Source organism: Nipponia nippon, unplaced genomic scaffold (genome assembly GCF_047370975.1).
Source record: "Nipponia nippon isolate SJK-2023a ecotype South Korea unplaced genomic scaffold, ASM4737097v1 scaffold_14, whole genome shotgun sequence".
NCBI lineage: Eukaryota > Metazoa > Chordata > Aves > Pelecaniformes > Threskiornithidae > Nipponia > Nipponia nippon.
The window spans coordinates 2,211,807-2,232,768 of record NW_028262330.1 but is presented as its reverse complement, the minus strand read 5'-3'; the positions used below and the strand labels follow the sequence as shown (position 1 = coordinate 2,232,768).

The window sequence follows — 20,962 nt, the reverse complement described above, 5'->3', positions numbered from 1 at the left end:
GTAGGGAAAACGATTTATTTAACATGCAGCAGAACAAACGCGTTTGAGATGTGTATACAGTCACGGCTGTTGGGTAAGAAGCAGGAACCTCACCCTACAGACAAGGAACATTCATAGCTTAATTTCCAAAGCTTTTAACAACGCGTTTCCACACAGCAAGAGCGTGGCATCTTTCCATTTGGCCGTACGGCGCGGGCAGCGCGCTGCCGTTAACGCTGAGGAGAAAGCCGCTCCGCGGAAAGCGCGTGTGCTCGTGCCTTCCTCGGCGTCACAGTGAGCTCCGCGTGCAGGCACCCCCGGCAGGGAACCCGGCTTCCTCGGGACGCGCTGCCACGACCCATGCGCTGCCCCAGGCCTGCTGCACCCAAAGTGCTGGCAGGAACGCGTCCGAGGCAGAGGGAATTCTCTCCCTGTCCCAGTCCATCAAGTTAAAACCGCTTTCCTTAGGGATCCAGACCGCGCACCCGGCCCCCTCACCTGCCGCCTGCGCCAGGGCTGCCCAGGCCGGGGCTTCCCGAGCTCCAGGCCAGGAGTTTACAGCGAGTTCCTTGGCCAAGCTTTGATTCCACCTCCAGGGCTTCTGCCACCGCCCGGGGCCTCTGAGCAGGACCTCAGGCCTTCGACTCCGCTGTTTTTTTTCACCTCTAGGGATTTTTTACTTGTTTGCAACACAGTGAAGAAAATAACTCCGAGCTGCGTTTGCAGCGCTGGGTTTTGCAGCCACCGTTAATTCCAGCAGCACCTTCCCCTCTGGTGTTTTCTCCCTACAGCAGGCAGGGGTCTCCTCCCGCTGTTTTCCCAGCGCTGGAGCTGGCTGCTCCCAGTCCCAGTTTGCTGCTTGCTGGCGCTACTAGACACGCTGAGCTGCGTCTCCACGGACCCCCCCTCCCTGTGCTTTTGTCAGTGGATATTAAAAACCTGTTAATTTAAAACCGCCTGTCTCAAAGCTAGCCGAGGCACTGCTTGGGACTGGAAATGGAGAGGGAGAAGGGACTGCTGGAATCAAGCTTTGGTGATTTAAACCTGTGCGACTGTAGCGAGAGGGGTCGGCTCCTCTGCCCCGTTAGCGCAGAACGCTGACGTCCGGCAAAACCGCTTTTCCCCCCGTGGAAAAATTGCACTTTGCCACTTAATGCCGGGAAGGAATGAACCAGGGCGTTAAACCCAGCGCGTGCATCGTCACAGCGCGGCGCAGCCGGCCGTCCTTTCACTGTCTGCTTCTTTCTGTTTCCATATCCTATGGCTCTATTATTTACATCTTGTATTTCATTGCACTCATCTCGATAAAACACAGCATTCGACTACACTAATAATACTGCCTGCACGAGGGGACGCGAGAGGCATCTCTCCTTCTCCCTGGATTCAGTCACTGTGCCTGATTAGCGACTGCAAAGACATTTCTGCGCTCAGGCGCTGTCCTCCACCGACGCTGACCGCTCCTTTCCAGCCCCGTTTGCCTCCTCACCACACAATTCCTCTTTTCCCCACACCATGGAATGCAACGAAGGCAGAAAAATAACCAGTGCAACCATTTGCGTACAAAACTCGGCCCCGGCTGCCCAAAATGGATACAGCGGGGAGGCAGCGAGCAGTAGAAAATAAATATAACAACTAAAGGTACAGCAGTGTGGCACAAGACAGAGCGAGGGTCTGCTTACATCGGCCGTTGGGAATGAAGCAGCGGAGGGGGAGGAAGGAGCTAAGTGCCGTTTCAGTGTAAAAAATAAGCATTCCCTCGCGGAGCCGGCATTATTGCTGGACATGCTTAGCGGGCCCGGCCTGGCACTGAGGAGGTGTGAGTCCGAGGGAGGGCACGTGTAAGGGCTCTGCGCTGAGGAAGCTCACGGCGGCATCATTACCCCACCAGCCTGGAGGTGTCTCCGGACAGCAGCACAGGAAGGAGCCAACTAAACCCCCTTCTGCCGACAGGTCTCCCCTCAAAATCCGGTAACTTCAAGTTTAATAGAGTGGAAGATAGAACCAGATTCACCCAGAGGTCAAGATAAAAGCAGCCAGCGCTGCCTGTTACTGGCTGCCACTCAGTTCATGCTTGGCATAAATGTTCCAGGACCCCTTCAACGTGGGGCAAAACATTCTGGACTAAAGCTACAAGCAGAGTGGTCAGGACATGTAAACAAAGCCGAACATCACCAGTGGATAGCACGAGCGTCCCTCCCCACACCACATTCATTCCAGTCCTGTGGGATCCTTTCCTGGTCCTGTCCCAGAGTCTCTGGCAGTGTCCCAAGGTCATAGATTCCCCCACTGCTCTACCGGGGGAAACTGATCCACTTCGCCCACCTCTGTGCTGGGCTGCTCTCCCAGGGTGAAGGTCAGTCTGTACCTCAGCCTCACCTTCTCCTGCAGGAAAGACAAAACCCAAGAGCAACATGAGAACAGCCCCCGCGGCTCCCGAACAAAACACTTCACTCTTCCAGCGCTACAGAGAGCACGAGCCTTCCGTTGCACACTGCAGGGGGAAGAGGGCCAAGGTTAAGTTCGTGGAGTAGCTCAGCTATTTAGCAAACCTCAGTTATTTACCTTACAGTTTTTATACCACAAAAGCTTTATTGCTGAGCACGGAACAGTAGGAGAAAAGCAGGAGTGACCTGTGATGACAGTTTGCACAGACGTGGGCAGCACCCAGTGCTCAGCTGCTCTCCAGCGAGCCTGAAGAATGCTGCTGGAATAGTTCAACATTTTCAAAATTAAGTTCCTCATCATGTGGAGGAAGAGAAAACAGTTCCTGCCCTGCAAAATTCCTAGTAAAACGGTAAGCGGGAGATGGAGCCGGTCTTCAGTGAGGGGATCTCCATGTACCTCACAAAGTTTTTCGACAATCCACCAAACCCCTCTGACATTGACCCTTTTGGATCTCAAAGCTTCCAGCTGATACTTTTAAGGACCCTTTTGCTGTAATCCTCAAGTAGTAACATCCAGGTTTGTCCAATAGTTACAAACTACTTCAGCATACAGCTTTAAGCTTTATGGAGCAGGCTGCTTAAACGAGTAACTCCAGCAAGGAAAAACAGCTACTCAGACACTCCCAGCGCGATCAGCGGAAAGGAAAGCGTTAACCACGCTGTTGCACTGGTCAGAGGCACATCCTCAAAGAATAACGGAACAGACTGACCCGACGTTTGTCTGTCGGTTCGGGCCTGTCAGGCCTTAGCCTCAACACAGCAAAAGTACTTCTACAGCACCAGCTGATTTGACATCAGTCTATTGCCAAAGCCAGGCACTTCCAGTGCGCAAGGGAGTCAGAGGAGCTCCTGGTACAGCTCCGATGGCCGCCCTTTAAGGCTGAGCCTTGCACGACTGCTGCCCTTTTGCTGGGAGGAGCGTAGAGGTCCTTCTCACACCTCTCCTTGCTGACAAAGTCTGTTGGGGAAGAGCCTCCCTCCAGCCCTGAACTGAAATGCCAACGTTACGCAGTAACCGCCTCTGGAGGGAAAGTCAGGAACAAACAGCTGTATCTGCTCAGAGGTTTGCTCCAACACCCCTGCAGAATTCAGCTTACATCAGATTTGTCTGACAAGGACAGGATAAATCCCGCTGCCCCGCTCACCTTCGTCGGATTTGCCAGAAGCATGACTTGGGTGATGGCAGCAGGCGGCTGGATGGGATTGAACGGAGACAGCTCTGTGCCAGAGGGTGGCTGCAACTTCACTTTCATGGACTGCAAATGAAAAAGAAAGCGGAACCTCAGGGATTCTCTCCTACCTTGGGGACAACGAAAGACGTGTGCACAGGCTGGGGAGGTAACAGCACGCATCCAAACCGAAGAGAATCCCTCCACAGGCGAGGATGAGGAAACAAGAGCCAGCCCCGCTTGCGCACCACGACAGGAACAGGCAGACTGACCGAGTCAGCCCAGAGTAAAAGCACCGGTGGGAACACCAACAGCGCCTTCCTCTCCGAGCGCTCTCGTGTCAGAGGTTTTGATGCAAACACCTTCAAGGCAGTAGGCAAATCGTAGCTAAGACTGGGCCAGTTTTCAAGCTGCTCATCCAAAACTACCTAGGTGCAGTAAGACTAGAATGGAACATGTTGTCAGATTTAGGATCTCTGTTAGAAATTCTGATTTGAAAGACCTCAGGGGTGGCTCTGTCCATGTGTCCTGTCGTTGTGCTCCCTGAGCCACCTTCAGGAACAGACACAGCTGGATTAATCCTGGATAGCAAGAAAAATAGAACACTTAACTCCTGGCAGTTCTTGACTTATCCTATTCAGTGGTTTCTGCCTCTGACAACCACCTTTATGTTTTGGAAACAGGCAGAGCACAGCCTGTAGAACCAGGTAGAACCAGGCTGTCCCAGGTCCCGAGTTCATACCCAGGCCTTCCCGAGCGCAGTGTCACGTCGCCGTGGGTCTGAGCCACACATCCTTACCTTCGGCACAGCAGCCTGCAGCACGATGTTCTTCACAGGAAGCGGTGCTGTGTTCAGCATCGAGACTACCACGACTAGCACGTCCGACCTTCCCGGCGGGCACTCCCTGGCGAAGTGCAAGAGGATCCGGAAGCCGTTCTTGTCGTAGGCTGTCACCGGGAGGGCACTGCCTACCGCAGAGAGAAGGGGAGAGGAATGCAGGTTTGTGCTGTAGAAGACGATCTGTAGCAGCATCAGGCAATCTGACTGCAGCTGGGACATCTCATCCTTTCTCTCTACTTCGCCAGTTTTGTCAAGAAGCTTTGCTTTTAAAAAATGTTCAGAGAAAGGTAAAAAACCTGAGATACTTACTGGGTTTAATGGATTCCAAGGGAACGTGGACATTGGCCAAAGAAATTTCAGGTGCTTTCATGGGACTGCCTTGCTGCTGGAATGATGCTGGCTGGAAGAGAGGACTTCCTGAGCCAGCAGTGCAGCTGCTTGGGAAAGGAACTGGAGGGGCTCCAGGAGCAGTGGCTGGCAGCCCTGCAGGTGCTATTAACGGGGCAGAGGTGACAGCGGTTGGCAAAGTAACCCCAGGGAACACCGAGGGTGTTGCCATGCCTTGGGCGGCAGTCCTGGAAGAGAGACAGAGAAAACATGGGAAATGGAGCTGGAAGTGAAGCAGGCATTTCACCGCAAACCCAGAGATAACGGCAGATCGCGAGGACAAAGCCGTGGCCCGGAGCCAGGCTGGAGTCTGTGACTCAGCACGGTCTCGTGTAAGGAGAGCTACAAGGAAAGTGGTGGTGGTAGGGTCAGGCATCGCTTCTCTAAGTCAAGAAGAAAGCGGAGTCCCACCTTGGCAAAGGTGGGCAAGGCTAAGATGGGCAAAGGCCCCTGTACCTGTCTGTATCAGGAACAGTACTGCTGTTGCACTCTACCTAGCAGTGCCTGCCTTTCCCTCCTGGAGGTGGGACCCTCGTATTAGTTTGTCAGCTGAAACCCTCTGAGAAGAAAAACCCCAATCACACATTTCTACCAAACCAGAGAGTTGAAAGTCTGCCTCTGAAGGTGACGCTGCAGCATGCCTGGCTTTCTAACTGCAGAGACAAAGCAAAGTCCAGGACTTTTGGTTACCCTTTGGCTTCTTCAAGGAATTGTCCCAATGCATCCATCTTATGTGATATACTGCTCCCCACAGACGAGCTGAAGTACCCAGGAGCAGCTGGAATAGCCTTAGGAGGCCCTGCAGGGGCAGCCGGGACAGCAGGGAACACAAACGGTGCCGAGTTTGGCGCTGGGATGCCGGGAGCAGTCTGAGAGGCTGTGAAAGCAGAGGGCAGCGTCACGGACGTTCCACACGTGGTCTGTGATGCGTGCTGGAGAAGAGGGTTCCCTGCAGGGTTGCAAGCAACAGTCACCATCTTCGGATTAAAGAAATCCAGGTCCAACTGGTCATTCTGAAAGAGAGGACACGTAGATGCTCTAACTCACTGCTACCCCCATTGGAGAGATGGCACCGGCACAGAGGGAGACAGATTTACCACAAAAACGGGTGCTGGGTGGCAAGCAGCAAAGTCTGCGGCCTATGTCAGGACTACACCTGAGCTGCAATTTAAGCAAAGGAAGCGCTAACATCACGGGGGACAGACGGGAAACGGAGAAAACCAGGTTCGGGGATATCTCCTCTGTTCAGACACAGCTATCCCAGTTATCCTAGGGCTAAGCCAGACTTCCCCTCAGGAACAGCAGCCCCTCTGCCTGCCTGTGTGATCGCACACTTCTCCAGGCTGACAGAGTGTGTCCCAAGACCTCTCACAATGACGGCCCTTCCCTCCCCTTCCCCTGAGACCCTCCTTTGTACCTCAAACATGCTCCACTGGTTGTTTTCTGACGGCTCCTTCACTGCTGTAGGGGCTGGGTCGTTCAGGCCTGAAAGAGAAAATAACAAGTAGGTGACTGGAGGAGAAAGCGAGTTCGGTGTCATCCCCTGGCAGTTGTTTCAGTACCATCGAACTACTTGATTCAGCTCTGACAGAGCCCAAGAACCTGATGAAAGACTGAAATGGGCTGCCAGTCCATGATGAGGAAGAGAGGCTGACAGCACCAGCAGCTGCCAGTCCCCCCTGCACGCAGCTCTTCTAACTCCTCCTGATGTGCAGCGTCTTCTGCTGTTCACACCTGGGCTCCACAGGCAGGCATTCTGCAGGCTCCCGTACGCAGCCCCTCGGAGGCACCTTGCTCTTCAGCACGGCCGCAAAGTCAGGGGTGAAGTCTGTGCCGAACAGCAGCCTGCATGTCCAAGCGCCTCCAGAGACCCGACTGCAATTACACTCAACTGTTATTTCACTTGCAGCCTACTCGGGGAAGATCAGAGTTTTTCATACTGACTCGCTGACCAGGTCTTACATTCAGGATGATGCAAGGGAGTCTCCCCTGCACTTCTCTAGAAACCAAAGGCATCTCGTGCTCCTTTTAGGCATGCCACAGGCGCAGCCAGCCCTCACGCTGAAGGAACAAAGCAGCCTTCGTTAGGCATGGATTGAGCAGCCCTCCTCTGGGCCCCTCAGTGTCTTACCTAAGCACAGAAGCTCCTCATCCAGCAAGGAGAGGGAGTTGGCCGTGCTGCTTTGCTGAGCGGGCGCAGCTTCCACTTGGCTAGAGGAGCCGCTCCGCAACTGCGCGAACGCCTGGGGAGGAGGCGGGAGAATGGGGATTTCGGCTGGGGCCGGGGCTACCGTGGGGGCTGGCGTCAGGGTGGCGGGTGGCAGCGGAGGTGGCGCAGTGCTGGCGACGTCCAATCCAGCGAGGTCAATGAGGGCGTTGAGATTACTCGTGGAGTTACTCCCTGCAGCGGACAGAAGAGCACTACTAGGAAAGAAGGCAAAAGGCTCCGAGCAAACCCAATGTGCAGAAGTTATCAGAGAGATGGTTTAGCTAACACAGATCCTCACGTAGTCATGGCTCGTGGCTCTTTATAACAGAGCAAGCCCGCATGCTTTCCACCTAACCATTTGCTGCCCACGAGCTACTTAAATCAACCCAAATCCTTAGGAAATTTCTATCTGAAAAGCGACATCTGCTCCAACCACTACTCTTTCCCCAGTGATTCTTGTAGCGTAATTCGTAGTCTTCTCAAAATCTTTTGAGCTCAGGTGAGGCTTTGGGAGATCCTACAGAATTACAATAAACAAAGGCTATCAGAGAGCTAGAGAGCTGAGGAAAATTCACACTGTCTGGATCTTGAATTCCCTTCATATTAAGGACAGTCTTGTCCCAATAAGATGCTGACAGGCAGCATTATGCATTCCTCCATGGCTCCCCGTGCAGAAATGTGACTCCAAACGGTAATTCTGCCACACGCACGTCCAGAGCCTTCAATGGTGAAACTGAAGCGTAAAGCGGGCGACTGGCCTCAATTCACAAATGGAATTGCTGGCAAAGCCAGGACCCCTGGCCTGGCTCCCACTCTCCCACTATTGTCCTTTTGATAAGATCGTCCTCTTCTTGCCTGTCACCATTAAGAAACAGGACAAATGGGGAGAGGAAAATGTATGAGAACTTCCAGCCACACACACTGTTCAGATGCAGGTTTGCTACTGATGTTATCAAAGGTTTCGATAATACAAAACGAGCAATGGAAAATGCAAAGCTGCAGCACTGTTGCTCATGTCCAGAATTGTCTATCTATAGGATTGCACGATTCAAAATTAAAAAGTTGGTTTCCCAGGAACTCACCTTCCACTGCAGGCATCACAGGGAGATCCACTTCACCATTGATCGCTTGCCCCTCTATTATTTTTTTATATGAATTTATCACACGGGATAAATTGTCGCTGGCCTGCAGAATATCCCCTACATGCAAGAGGGAGAAAAACAACCTCCAAGACTTTAGTAACTCCGCTCCCACTGATGCTGAGAGTACTCAGTCATCAACTAAATAATCAGCAAGAAAAAACATAATTATTTGGCTATGAGCTCCATTACTCTCTGTCTTTGCCATGCTTCTCTAAGCAATATCCTGACCTTTCTAGGTCCATGCACATTACAGTAACAATGAAAAAATGAGCCCAAGGCTTTGTTCCCCACAGCAACTCCTTTCCCCCTCCAAAGCAGCAGCTGTCCCCCATTATCGCCCCCAGCTCCCCTAACCACCACCTCTGCTATCAAGTCCTTGCCTGAATTTAAATGATAAGCATAAAGAGGCAAGGATCTTGTCTTTTATCTGCTTGCTTGAAGCGAAGCGCGTTCACAGTGAAGAGGCGTCTTCACAGCAGCCATTCCCTTGCTGAGCCCTTGCACAGTCACAGGTCACAAAAGCAATTAAAAAAGAAGCGTAGCTTCGTTTACCCAAACTGCTGTCATTGTCCTCTGTCTCACTGGCCAGTTTGAATAACGTCCGCCTTTTGGTTTCACACCTTTCATAGAGCTCCTAGGAAGACAGATTAGGACAAAGGGCTTTGATGAAGCCAGGAGCCACTGTCAGCAATAGCAGCCAGGGCAGAACGGCTCCCCAGACACGCGCTGGGAAGCCCAGCCCAGAGAAGCCACTCTCCCTGTGCTGAACGTGCAGCGTGGCTGGACAACCAAGATCCCCTGTCCCTGCCCTACCAACAGGGCTGTGAAGCATTCCGTTAGCCTGGCAGCCTAACACAACCCGCGTTTTCATCACAACATCTCTCAGTCCTCCCTCACGTCAGCACTTACGGCCAGCTCTAGTCCAAAAGAGACGGTTGTTCCTTGTGTTACAGTAGTCCCTAAAAGCCCGAGGAAGAGCAGAATTGCGCTTCAACAATTATGCTTCAATTGCGCTGCAGCGACTACTCAGAGTCTGCGACCACACAGAAGAAGGTGGCGAGAAGGAAATGTTTCACAGAAACAAACCGGTTTCTTAAGCTTCTTACCATCGTTTCAGGAGCTTGTTGTTAAAAACGAGTAGTTTTAACTTTTTAAATTAGATAAGGTGCAACTCCTCAAGGCCCGGGGCCTATCCAACCACCCCTGGTGGCTGTTTTGATTTTTACCTTCTTGATGCTCTCCTAACACTGGCTAAAACTCTTCCTTTGAAGGAGAGGACATTTTCTGCCCCATTCAGCCTTTAGTTTATCCATCCACAGCGTTGTAAGGGACAGCTATGATCTGCAATCAGTGTGTCCCCACAGGAGCAAGAATTACAAACTGCCACACCGCATCTTTGGAGAACAGCTGTACCTCGCTTCGAGCATGTGCAAAACTGAGCTATCACCCACTGAGTCCTTTGGTGAAAGTCATTAAAAACAACTGCTCCTGTTTCTCACCATTGCTCTCCATTTTACTGCACTGTTTGCAACTCTCTGTAAAACTCAAGTCTGTAGGAAGAAAGGACTGACTCCAGGATGTCTGGGAAGAAGGAGCAGCTCAGACCCACCTTCATGAGCTCCCTATCGGCCTCTGACGAGTCCTCTTTGCTGTAATGAACCAGCATCTCATTCAGCAGCTTCACGTTGTTGTTTACTTCCTCCAGCGTGTGCATGCGTTTCGTCACTTTTTGAATCCGAGCCTCATCCTTCAGGGTGTAAAACACAGACATAAAAAGTGAGCTTCCCTGTACGGGTTCACGGTATCACAACAGCAGGTGTTACCTGTAAATCGTGTCAAGTAACGTCTATTTAAGGTTAAGCTAGGGAAAAAAACCCCAAAACCCTCTCCATTCATGTGAAGCTTTGCTTATTTTATTATCTTTTCACCACCGTTGTGAAATGATAGAAACCCCCGTATTTCCAAAAAGTCTCATTAAATAGACTTTAATGTATAATTATACCACTAAAAATAGTAAAGTTCCCTAAAGTTCCTTTCTGGCTTTTTCAGAAGATTTTTCTTTTTTGGTCACTTAAATGCCATTTTACGAAAAAGATGTGTTTGAAGCAAAACATTTACTAGGAACAACAAGCACTCTCTGGTAGAAAATGTCCACCCATCTCTGATTTGAGATTCCAGCTAAAGATGTAGGAGAGTGTGCCCTGGGGACAAGAGAAGCTTGAATGGAAACATGTCAGTAACCTATACATCCTCTTCAGTCTAGAAGCGATCCCTTTTTTTGCCCGAATCCCCGGGAGTCATTTCCTGGAGCCCAGGGTTTCTAATGACCGCCATGGGCGGGTGCCTCACAGCTCCACAGACAGGAAGGCGTCTCCATGAAGGCTGCCTGGGAGAAGCCCCAGGCCCGTGCCTCAGTCCTCAGCATCCAGGGGCGGTACTGCCACGCTCCCACCAAACCCTGACGTGAAATACCGTCTCGAGTGATGAGAACGTAGTTCATTACAACAAGGGGCATTCAATCCTGGCCCCTTCTCGCCCTGTCCTCCACCAGAGACACCAACTGTAGGCATTTTTGTGCGATACAGACATCTCCCAGTTGCGAGCTAGAGTCAAAATTACACCCCGTTCATATCACACAGAGCCCTCCTAAGCCATCAGACGGCACCCCCTTCGTGCCGGTAACCACGGGGACTAGATGCAAGTTAGCACTGTAGAGGTTTTAAAAAATAATAAAAGGCTGGCTGTCGCTGATGGTCAGTCTCATTCAGTCCCCACAACTTAACTACGGAATGTACTAACACAATGCTCCCGGAGCCGGAAAAACCCAGGTTCTGCCATTCACACGATCCTAAAGCTCTCCACCATTTTGAAGTCGAATTGCTTAAAACCTGGAAAGCAGACTGCTGACTGGCACCAATCCTACGGGAATTTCTTACCTCTTTTACCATGGATTTTATAAGCTTGTTGGCCTCTTGTAAATCATCTGGGTTTTTGCTTTTCAGCAGTTTGGCTAGAAGCTGTAAGACGAGAAGAGGATATTCAGGAGACAAATAAAGACCATTTGGCAAAGGGAACCAGCGAAAGGAATCTAAGTGAGCAATCCAGGGAAAAAGAGGTACAGCCCACTATTACAAAGCTTACACTGCTTTCACAGTTACAGTGACTTCAGCAGGAGTCATTTATGGTTCATTATTTTATGCGAGTTGCTGCATTCTTGCTTCTACACAGGACACGTACTGTGAAATCTCAGAGACTTCTGACACTAGATAATTATTCCTCCCATACAGGATTGTTGGTCCTGCGTGTGAAACGTTCTCTGCCTTCTAGTACTACAGCAGGATGGCACTTTAACCAGGAATAACCTCCTAACGGTAACACAGACAAGGCCTTAACTGGAACTTCAGGTTAGGTAGGTGGACAAAGCAACGAGTCCTGTGAAAATACACACCACCACCCCAAGAATAAAAGCCGAATTAGTATGCCTTACTTCCTTATTCTAAATGTGCATTGAGTAATCACTTTTCATTAGTGATTACGATACAAGTCTTCCCCGTACCTTGGATTTCTCCTCATCATCAAACACAGGGTTTTTGGGACGAGGCGGTGGAGAAGGAATCAGGGTTCTGTCTGCAGGAATCACCGGATCAAACATAACGATCCCTGAAAGCAGAAAGGGAACCCACGTGGGTTTGCACATGCGGTCACACCAGGCTGCGCACCCAGTTATTCACAGGCTGCTGTCAAAGCGAACACGCAGCCAATCTGTCCATTGGTACCCGCACAGTGTTCTAAGGAGCAATACAGGATCAAAATCACTGGGCATCCTAGCTGGAAAAACAAAGTTTTCTTTGATAAAGGCCAAAACCCCAGCAAATGCGCTGCCATGTCCATACCGCTCCTCTAATAGCTCAGTATAATCGATAGCTCTCCACTGTTTGTCTTTCCCCCTTTCACTTTAGCTGCGGAACCACACAGTGAAGTCCCAGACAGCCCAGCTTTGTGCGAACTCAAGGGCATGACATTTGTTTGTATAAATGAGCTGAGCAGGAAAGCAGACAGCGATACAAAATGGGGCGATGAGCATCCTAACCACGAGTGGGGAAAGAGCCAAGCTTCCTGCTTGTTCCATTGTCAAACCCCTAGCTTTGTGCTCTACCTCAAGAGCCTTCCTGGAACCAGGAAAGCTTCTTGTGTTGAAGCCGCATGCTTCTCGGCCGAGCTTTTTTCACTGTGCCTACACAAGAAATGTGTATCAGTTGAACTAAAGGTACAATTGTAAAGCGATCTAGTTAAAAGAACGCAGAAGGCTACATGGAGGCTCTTATTTCACTTTAAATTACACTTGCTCAAATCATTTAATAACTAGTTCCAGAAAAACTCAAAAAAGGCCCTGCAAACCAGAACAAAAGTATTTGCAAGGTGTTTAACTAATCTAGTTAAAAAAGCCAACCCAACCCAAGGCATTTAAATGTAACGAGAAGCTTTTCAGGGAATTTCTCCCTTGTTCTACCTCCCCTCAGAGCTTGCCTTGACCCCACGTAATTAGAAGCTGTGTATTTTGTGACACTCCTGCTTAAAGCACAGGCTGGAGAGAATGCACGGACGAGCAGCTGACTTCCTACCTTGTCGCTTCAGCATGTAGTAGGCATCCTTGATTTTGGATTCTTCTGGCAATGCCACTGTCCAGCTGTACAGCAATTCAATGACTTTGGTCTTCACCTTCTCTGAGACTCGGTCTCCCAGGTACTAAGAATGGAAAAAAGATGTAAATTCTCCACCTTCTTCATTTCTTTTTAAAAATAAAGCCCAAACCCAGAGAGTGGAAGTTCAGTGACATACATTAAAAGGTGTATAATCCAAGTTCCAAGATGATCTAAGATACATCCTATTAAGAGGAAAAATGCTCCTCTAATGTATTTGAAATAACAGTGAAGAGAAGCTTTGCGATTATTTTCAGCAAAAGAAAAAGCAGCTATTCTGTTGGTTTCAGGATTTTGCTATTTAAAGATTACAGCGATACAGATAACCACCCCTTCTCCTGTCTTACGGGAAAGAATCTGGGAATACTTTGCTGCATCAATCATGCCATGGGGTGCCTCTGTCTATTTTTTGCCACATTAAACTGATCAGGAATGTTGAGGGACTTCGCCAGGCACTCTTTACACAGCAAGTCGGCGGCAGCGCGAGGGCTGGAACTCTGCGGTGTGTTGCCAAGTCTCTTGTTTTAACCTCTGCATCCCACCTCTCTTCCACTGACACTGGAGTTTTGTTTGTTTTTTAAAAACACACAGCCCAAGCTTTAGAAGCCCTTGAGTTACATGAAGGATTAGAACAGCAGAGACTATATACTGATGTACAACTCACTGAGAAAAACAGTAACCAGAGCATTAAAAAAAAAACCCAAACCCAAAACTTAGCCAACAAATGCTCTTGAATATAGGTTAATAAATGCAATGAGCCAGACAGAGCACTGCAAACATTTTGGATGTTGCCTGTAGCTTCCGGAGGCCAAACAAGAAGTAAATACAGCCATAAGGCTCAGGGACTAACCTTTGGAGACACAACTTTTATTAACTCGTTTAAAAAGCGAAACTTCCCTACTTCATTATGAAATCTTCTCCCACAATTCTTCATACAAGCTTCTAGCACCTGCATTCAAGTAACAAAAACAGGGGCTGAAACGAACACCAAAACCCTACAATAACAGCGTAGCTTGTCGGGGAACTGAAGGACCCATGTCAGCGAGACACGTATTCCTGCTCTGCCATACAGGCACGAAGCTCCCATCTTTAGGGGTGACACATCACGACAGGCTGGTCTCCCACCCTCAGCCACGTATACATGGGTCTAAGTTATCTCACCGTGAGGTCTCTTAACCATGAACACAAATCTTGCCTGGAGATAACAAACGGAAGCAGCTAAAACTCACCAGAGTTATTTCTGACTGCTCTGTGGCTAACGAGCAATCTGGCCACTTCAGTTACCTAGCTGCGCTCCCTCTCGCTGTCTGCTCCCTCCCGGCAGTGGGAAATCAGGGCATTCAGCCCCAAAACCAGCCCAGCTAACCCCACTGACTCACGCTGTGCCCCCCTTATACTCCGCACAATGACGTAAAATGATATATAACTGGATTTGAGAGGAGGGTTAAGGACTACCTACTGTCAAGGCTTGGACGGCCTCCCATTCCTGGGGTGACTGGATTTTATGAGCCAGGAGTCTCACAGCTATCTGTGGCCTGAAACAGAGCAGATCCCCGTTACAAACAAAGCAGGCGAACACGCTGAAGGATTTTCAGGCTTTCACAAATTCTGCTGCTTAAATGAGATGTCTTTCACATAACTAAAAGGAAATGCCATTTAGTACTTTTCATCTTCCCATCAGTGTACAAAGGCCAACAAGAAATGTTCAGGGCACCTTTGTAAGCCTGGGTGTCTGCGCGTATGAAAGGAAGCGAGGGCTGGTAGTCTGAGCCAGCAATTCCAGATTCCTCCTTGGGAGGGGCCAAACAACTCCCAGTACAGTCCCCAGCCCAGGAAATCGCCTCATTTCTGTTGCATTAGTTTCCTTTTTCCAGAAGAAAACACATTTCTTCCTTAGCCCACAGGAATGCTGCGACCCAGGAGGTTTCCTCAGTTAAGCCTTGCAAAGATTTTAAAGATGTGAAGCCCCATCAGGCACTAAGTGTTATAACCCCATTTTACAGACTGGCAAACAGAATAACTTTGGCTGGATGAGAACCCTGCAGCTGCAGAAGCTGACATTGGAGGCGGATTCACAGCTCCCATTTTCCTAGCGCTCAGTCTGTGTATAAGCCATGCTGCCTTTCGCAGAAGAGAAACCACACTTCACAGCATCTTGTTTCTTTTGTAGCAAGATCTTCCTTGCGATATCGGTATATATAAAAGAAAACATGTCAGTTTGATGATCAAATGATTTTTAAAACTATTATTTTAAACTGTGAATGTTAATTTATTAAGTCTAGAGCGGTTTGGGACACCCACCCTTCAAGTTCTTTGTTGATCTGGTCACAGAATCCGATGATGTATTCCCAGTCTTCTTGCCTGTTAGATGGGTTAGTGGCTTTATCTTTGGTAAGGGAAAGAGAACATATTATCAGTCAAGCAAAATAAACAGTATAAGAGGTCATGCATTTCCTAGCGAAAAGCATTCGACATCCATTGCCAGCTATAAAAAAGAAGAAAGAAGTTCACGCACGGTACATCTGCTCAGGGAAAAGGGTGTGTCCAAGTTGAGACATCCAAATATCCAGCAAGAATTGCTGCTTTCCACAAAAAAGAGGTGCCAAATCTCAAGGACTTCGAAACACGCTATTTCCCTACTCTAAATGAGAGTACAAGATAAAATATTTGAGCTCGCACAGTTTCCCTCTGCCTGAAATGCCATCTCTTTCTATTTAGCTGCAACATTAAACTCCTTAAAGGCTAAACCCTCGCACTTTCTACATCGGAAATTATTTCTGTATTCCCTGGGAGTTTTGTAGAAGTGAGAGCTGGAACATCAGATGTCATTTAGCATTAACACTTGTTTTTAGAACGCCAGCTGATTTGTTAGATGCCTTGGCATTTCTCCTGGGAATTATGAACTGAAATTTATTATTATACTTTGAGTTGTTCTTGCAAGTAATAAACACCGCAGCCCGTACCCGATCAGGAATTCAAATCCCGTATGCTCAAACTGAGACCGATGCTCTACTGACTGAGCTATTTCAGGCTCCTGAAGGATCCTCCCTCGGGTACCAGGGCCTCGCTTATTGTACTGATTGCAGAATAGACAGGCTATCAGCATCTTTTTTTTGTTATGAATGCATCTTTTCCACGTATTCTACTTAACTCCGATGGAGTACTGAATTTACAGTAGACAAGATTCCTGCTTTAACCTAATTTTCCAGCCAAGATGACTGGAAATAATGATTTTTCTTTCTTGTAAGGGAAGAAACAACACACTGGAGCTATATATCTAAGGGCTGGCATTTAAGAAGCCTTCCTCAAAATTTTAATGCAATGGAAATAGATACAGAAAAGAAAATATTGCTTAGCCAGATAGTATAGAGCCAGGAAAGAAGGACAGGAGAAAAACCAGCACACATCCCTGTACTTTCATCACAGAGGGAAGCATAACGAAATAAGCACATGCTACATTACAAAGTATCGGGTTTTATCATCATTAAAACATATCCTTCTCCCTTTCCACAGGCAGATAAAAGCAGCTGTCAAATATCTACTCCGAAACCTCACTTTCACAGTGCACCTTAGTCCTCCTACTGCGGCAGTCCTACAAGGTCTGCTCGTATTTTCCTCCTCACGAAAGGGTAGTTGTAAAGCAATTTCGTAAATTGTTCCATGGGTTGCACCTGCAGAGGCGAATCTCCGTGCCCGCTGCTGACGTTCGTGGGACCCTAGATAAGCAAAAGGCGGCAGCCAGGGATGGCTAACTGCGGGATCGCATCTTGCTGCACTAGCTACGCTACCAAGCTATTTTTTGAACTCAGGAGATTCAACGGAGGCTTAGTTTAAAACGCAGCTGCTGCAAAGCCAAGCAACTGTTCAAAACATGTGGCACTTAAACCTTATTACCACACTCACAACTGCTGAACCCCCTGGAAGCATCATGAAACCACGGACTTACAACGATCTGAAGTCTTTTCATGCAAGTCAAATGGTTTTGTGCATGGTTCGGTGCTCCAAAGCACCTCTCCTGCTCTGCAGGCCCGGGTGAAAGAAATACAGCTCTTGGCTGGAGCTACTGGAATTTATTTAATAAATACAGGAAGAGCACAAGCAAGGACGGACACTCAGCTCAATGAACTCTTTGTTGGTTGCACATCCTGAAATTAGGAGAGATCTGGTACAAACAGGAAAATGTAACCAGCGTTTCCATGCTCCAAATGGTAATTTTAAAGCTGTTCCGAACATCTCCAAAGACTTCTTGGAATGACACTGGATTATTTCACACTCGCAGATTGGGTTGAGATTCATCTAAGTGTTTCCACCAAAAGCTCTCACACAAAGACAGTAAATTCTCAGAAGGAGAGAGAGATTACTGGAGGGAAGTTACGATCCACGTGAAGCAACTCCCTATTTCTAACGTTCATAAAATCTCCATGTGAAAGCCCAGTTCATAAAAATCAATAAGCATGACCAGAAGTCCTGCCCTGGCTCCGGAGGTTGATGTGTTTGCATGACAGAACGCACCGGTGTGTACGGAGAGCTAAACTGATTTGGATACCAGTCTCAGTACAGCCACATGAACGCAGCACCCCAGGCGAGCTAAATTACCTTGCTTAACGTTTTCAGGACATCCCTACATGAAGCTGCATCACGTCTATGAAGGCATAACCTAAAATCCTCTATTTTTATGCAGAACGCTTAAAACGTGGGCAGGGAGCTCCTCTGCACTGCCTTATAAATATGCTTCAACCCTTATATGAAAGGAGTCGTTCCAGGAAGAGGAGTTTGGGGCTCTGGAATATCAAATCCTTGGCTCCACTGCTGAAACTGCCAACAGAGCCCCATTTGGGACCGGTTATACAGTTCGCTTTCAGAGACACTTGTTCACCGGGTCCCATCCTGAAAATCCCACTCACACTGGCAACCAAATGAATCTGAATGAGTAACCTGGGAACAAAGGGCTCAGCACTGCCCCAGTCCTGCCACCATCCCTGCCTTAGCTTTCAGACGCTGCTGCGCGTAGGACGTACAAAGCTGCTTCCTACCTGCCCCAAGCGTCAGAGCCAGGCAGCCCTCAGCTGCTCTGCTAGACCGACCCTGAAACGCCAAGGAGACAACATTCAGAGGCATCGTTGGATATGAAACAAAGGTGCTTATTTTATAATTATTTTATAATCTATGATTCTATGATTTTCTCTATAGAGAAACGAGGTTGGAACGCGGAGAACCACAGACCACTGACTGGTAACAAATGCTCATGTTTTCCTGGGTTTACGTCTCCACTGAAATGAGACCAAAGCCATCCCAACAAAGGGTTTCCCCAGGTCAGGCTTAGCATATGAATAGGGAATCCCCAGCCCAAGCATGTCGAGTCTAACAGTCGGATTCTGTTTGTATCCCCGGGAGGAGGAGGAGAATGCTGACCCATGACAACACCAGGAAAAAAGAAATTAAGACAATCATCGTATTTTATCCATCTGCATCTATTACTATAGCTGGACAAAGCCTAAGCCTGACAGCAGTGTGATACGATAAGCTTCCTTTTGGATGCAGTAGAAAAGGAAGCGCTAAAGTCAGAAGATCCAGCTGTGTTTGTAGAACTGACATGATTTTCTAACCTCCTCTTCTATTTCAGCTAAGTGCAGAAGGAGAGCCTGCCAGCAAGGGGAGGAGGGAAAGGATCACCTTCTCTCATCCCGGCTGCCTGAAATGAGGCAGGAGACATGAAGATGCTGGATCATCACTGGCTGAAGTGCAGATCGTGCTGCAGTATTAGGACACGAGGACGATGTTACTTCATGGGTCTATGACTCCACCTGATGACAGAGACAGGGCAGCGTGGAAGGCCGCAGACCACCGGTACAGACAACAAATCACTGGCAAGACGAAATTTTCCATCTTCCCGTGACGGGGAAGCTGGCTGTGCTGCCGAGCAATTCCGGCCCTTCCCTTTAGCAAGGGCAGAGCAGGGGCACACCCTCAAGGTTAGTGTTAGACACGGCACGGCTTTGTGATGGTTACAAGGAAAAAAAACCAACTCAGGAGGCCTGGTGAAAGCGCTCAGATGCACCAGCCTTTGCACTCTGCCTCCCTGCTCTGCACGACTCCTCCGGTAATTCACGTCGACTAAATGCTCCGTGCTCCTCTACGATGGGAGGAGCGATACAATCACACCAGCACAAATCACTGGAGCAGTGACCTGGCATAAACGCATCCTCTTAAATGAGAGCAGCACTCGAGCCTTGAAAAACGTGTACACCTCTGCAATCGGGCTCACTGCAATATTTCTTACGGTAAGGCCTTTGCAACACTACCCTTTAGTATATGTTCTCCGGTGCAGAATATCCTGCTGCTTGGCCGAGGAGAGATAACTTCTCTCTTAACTTCCACAATTAAAAAATAACCCCACAAAACAAACCGTCAGGAAGCTTTCCAGGCTATACAACCTAAAACATCCTTCCTACTAGAGAGATCTTCACACACAAACTGAACTGGGTGAGTCAGTTCTCCTCAGAGAAAGATGAAAAGGAAGGGATGTGGGTGTTTCTTCATGTGTCTCGCTGGCTACAATAAAAGATATTGACAAACTGTGGGAGTCCAGAGGAGGAGCAAAAATGGTAAGGGGACAGAAGGGATTGATCTAAAACGAGAAGTAAGAGCTGAAAACATCATTTAGCCAGTAACGCCTATAACACATAATGATACCATGCAAGTGTTTGAATTTGATGTAAGAATACCAGAAAGAACAAGAATTATTTGATCTTGTTTATGGAAGGATAACTCCAAAAGGGTAACAGGTTTTATACTCCACGGTATTTAGGGTAACGACCATCATCTGCTGTTTGCCTGGTGCCCAACTACTTAGGAACTTCACTCACTGCTGTAATCAAACAAATAACTATTAAAAAAAGAAGAAAATCTAGGCAATAAGCCAGTGATGTGCAGGATAGCCTCCCAGGGACAGCAGCAGCAGCAGCCCCTGTGTGTGGAATATATGAAAAACAATTACTGTTATGCCTGATTCATTCAAGAATCGCCTCCCGGCCCGCCGGCGCTGGGTCGGGATCCCGCAGCGCTAGGCTGTGCAGCCAAGAGCCCAAAAGCCAGCCGACGCACGGGCAGCACGGACAGACACACAGCGAGGGGACACTCAGCAAGGGCTGTGCGCGAACAAGCCATAGGTTTTTTTTCCTTGTCTCTAACGTTTAAGATTCTGTGATAAAAAAATAACTTAACTTGACAAGGGATTTTTAAATATTGCAGTCTGTATGGAATGGACATCCATAACTCCTACCCTGAAACCGCAGCTAGGCATAAAGCAGAATGTGTCTGCTTGAAAATCATGGTTGTATAACACATGAATACAATTTATTTGGGAAATCCCTACGGTTCTCAACCTCGCAAACAGCAGTAAGGCTGTACGCTTAGCTAACCGCGATCCAGGCGAGGGAAGAAGAGGCAGCAGGGACGGCCACGTACCGCCAGCCTTTAGGGCCAAAAAAAAAAAAGGCAACAGCCTTGCAAGTGCTGAGCAAGGTGAGGCACAAACCTGCCCGCTCCTCACGCCTCCCAACAACCAAAGTGACGACTAAGGGACCCGAAGCGCTGCTGTGCCCCTGCAGCCGCAGCCCCGCACCTCTCCTGCGCCGGTGCTGCGGGGCCGAGGGCGCCGGAGACCGGAGCGGGCGAGCCGGTGGCCCCGACCGCCGGGAAGGGGGAGGCCTCGGCCCTCTCCCCCCGCCCCGGAGGGCGCATCCCGGCGCAGGCGGAGGTCTCTGCTCCGGGGGACCGACCCCAGGGTGCGCACACAGCCCCCAGCCTCCCCTGGCCGGCCCCGGCCACCTCGGCGGCCCCCGCCTCGCTGAGGGGGGCGGCGGGGAGGAGGGCTACCGTGAGGCGGTGGGAAGGGGCCGGGGGCTGAGGGGGGCCCCGGGCGGAAGGGAGCGGGGCTGGGAGGCTGAGGGGCGGCGGGCGGCGGGGCCGGGGGGGCGGCGGGGGGCGGCGGGGGGCGGCGGGGTACTCACTCAGCCACGACTCCAGGCTCTCCCCCTCCGCCTCCGCCATGTTGCCGGCCCGGCCCGAGGCCCCGCCCCGGCCGCGCGA

General features: G+C 49.4%; 1 protein-coding gene across 7 annotated transcripts; it reads right to left on the bottom strand.

Annotated features, from left to right (window-relative positions):
• Nucleotide 1: 1 nt before the first annotated feature.
• Nucleotides 2-20,943, bottom strand: GGA3 (golgi associated, gamma adaptin ear containing, ARF binding protein 3). Of its 7 annotated transcripts, none has more exons than XM_087751069.1 (17): nt 20,884-20,943; nt 15,173-15,257; nt 14,331-14,406; nt 13,722-13,820; nt 12,794-12,917; nt 11,728-11,831; nt 11,108-11,188; nt 9,781-9,918; nt 8,724-8,805; nt 8,112-8,228; nt 6,952-7,221; nt 6,238-6,305; nt 5,511-5,833; nt 4,743-5,008; nt 4,392-4,561; nt 3,569-3,679; nt 2-2,361 (listed from the first exon to the last, which is right to left on the bottom strand). In XM_087751069.1, exons 1-17 carry the CDS (start codon nt 20,921-20,923, stop codon nt 2,251-2,253), a joined length of 2,265 nt encoding a protein of 754 aa, XP_087607195.1. In that variant the 5' UTR covers nt 20,924-20,943; the 3' UTR covers nt 2-2,250. The 7 variants fall into 7 exon arrangements, with proteins under 7 accessions (XP_087607195.1, XP_087607199.1, XP_087607196.1 ...); XM_087751073.1 differs by lacking the exon at nt 20,884-20,943 and adding an exon at nt 20,409-20,679; XM_087751070.1 differs by lacking the exon at nt 13,722-13,820.
• Between the last annotated feature and the right edge of the window lie 19 nt (nt 20,944-20,962).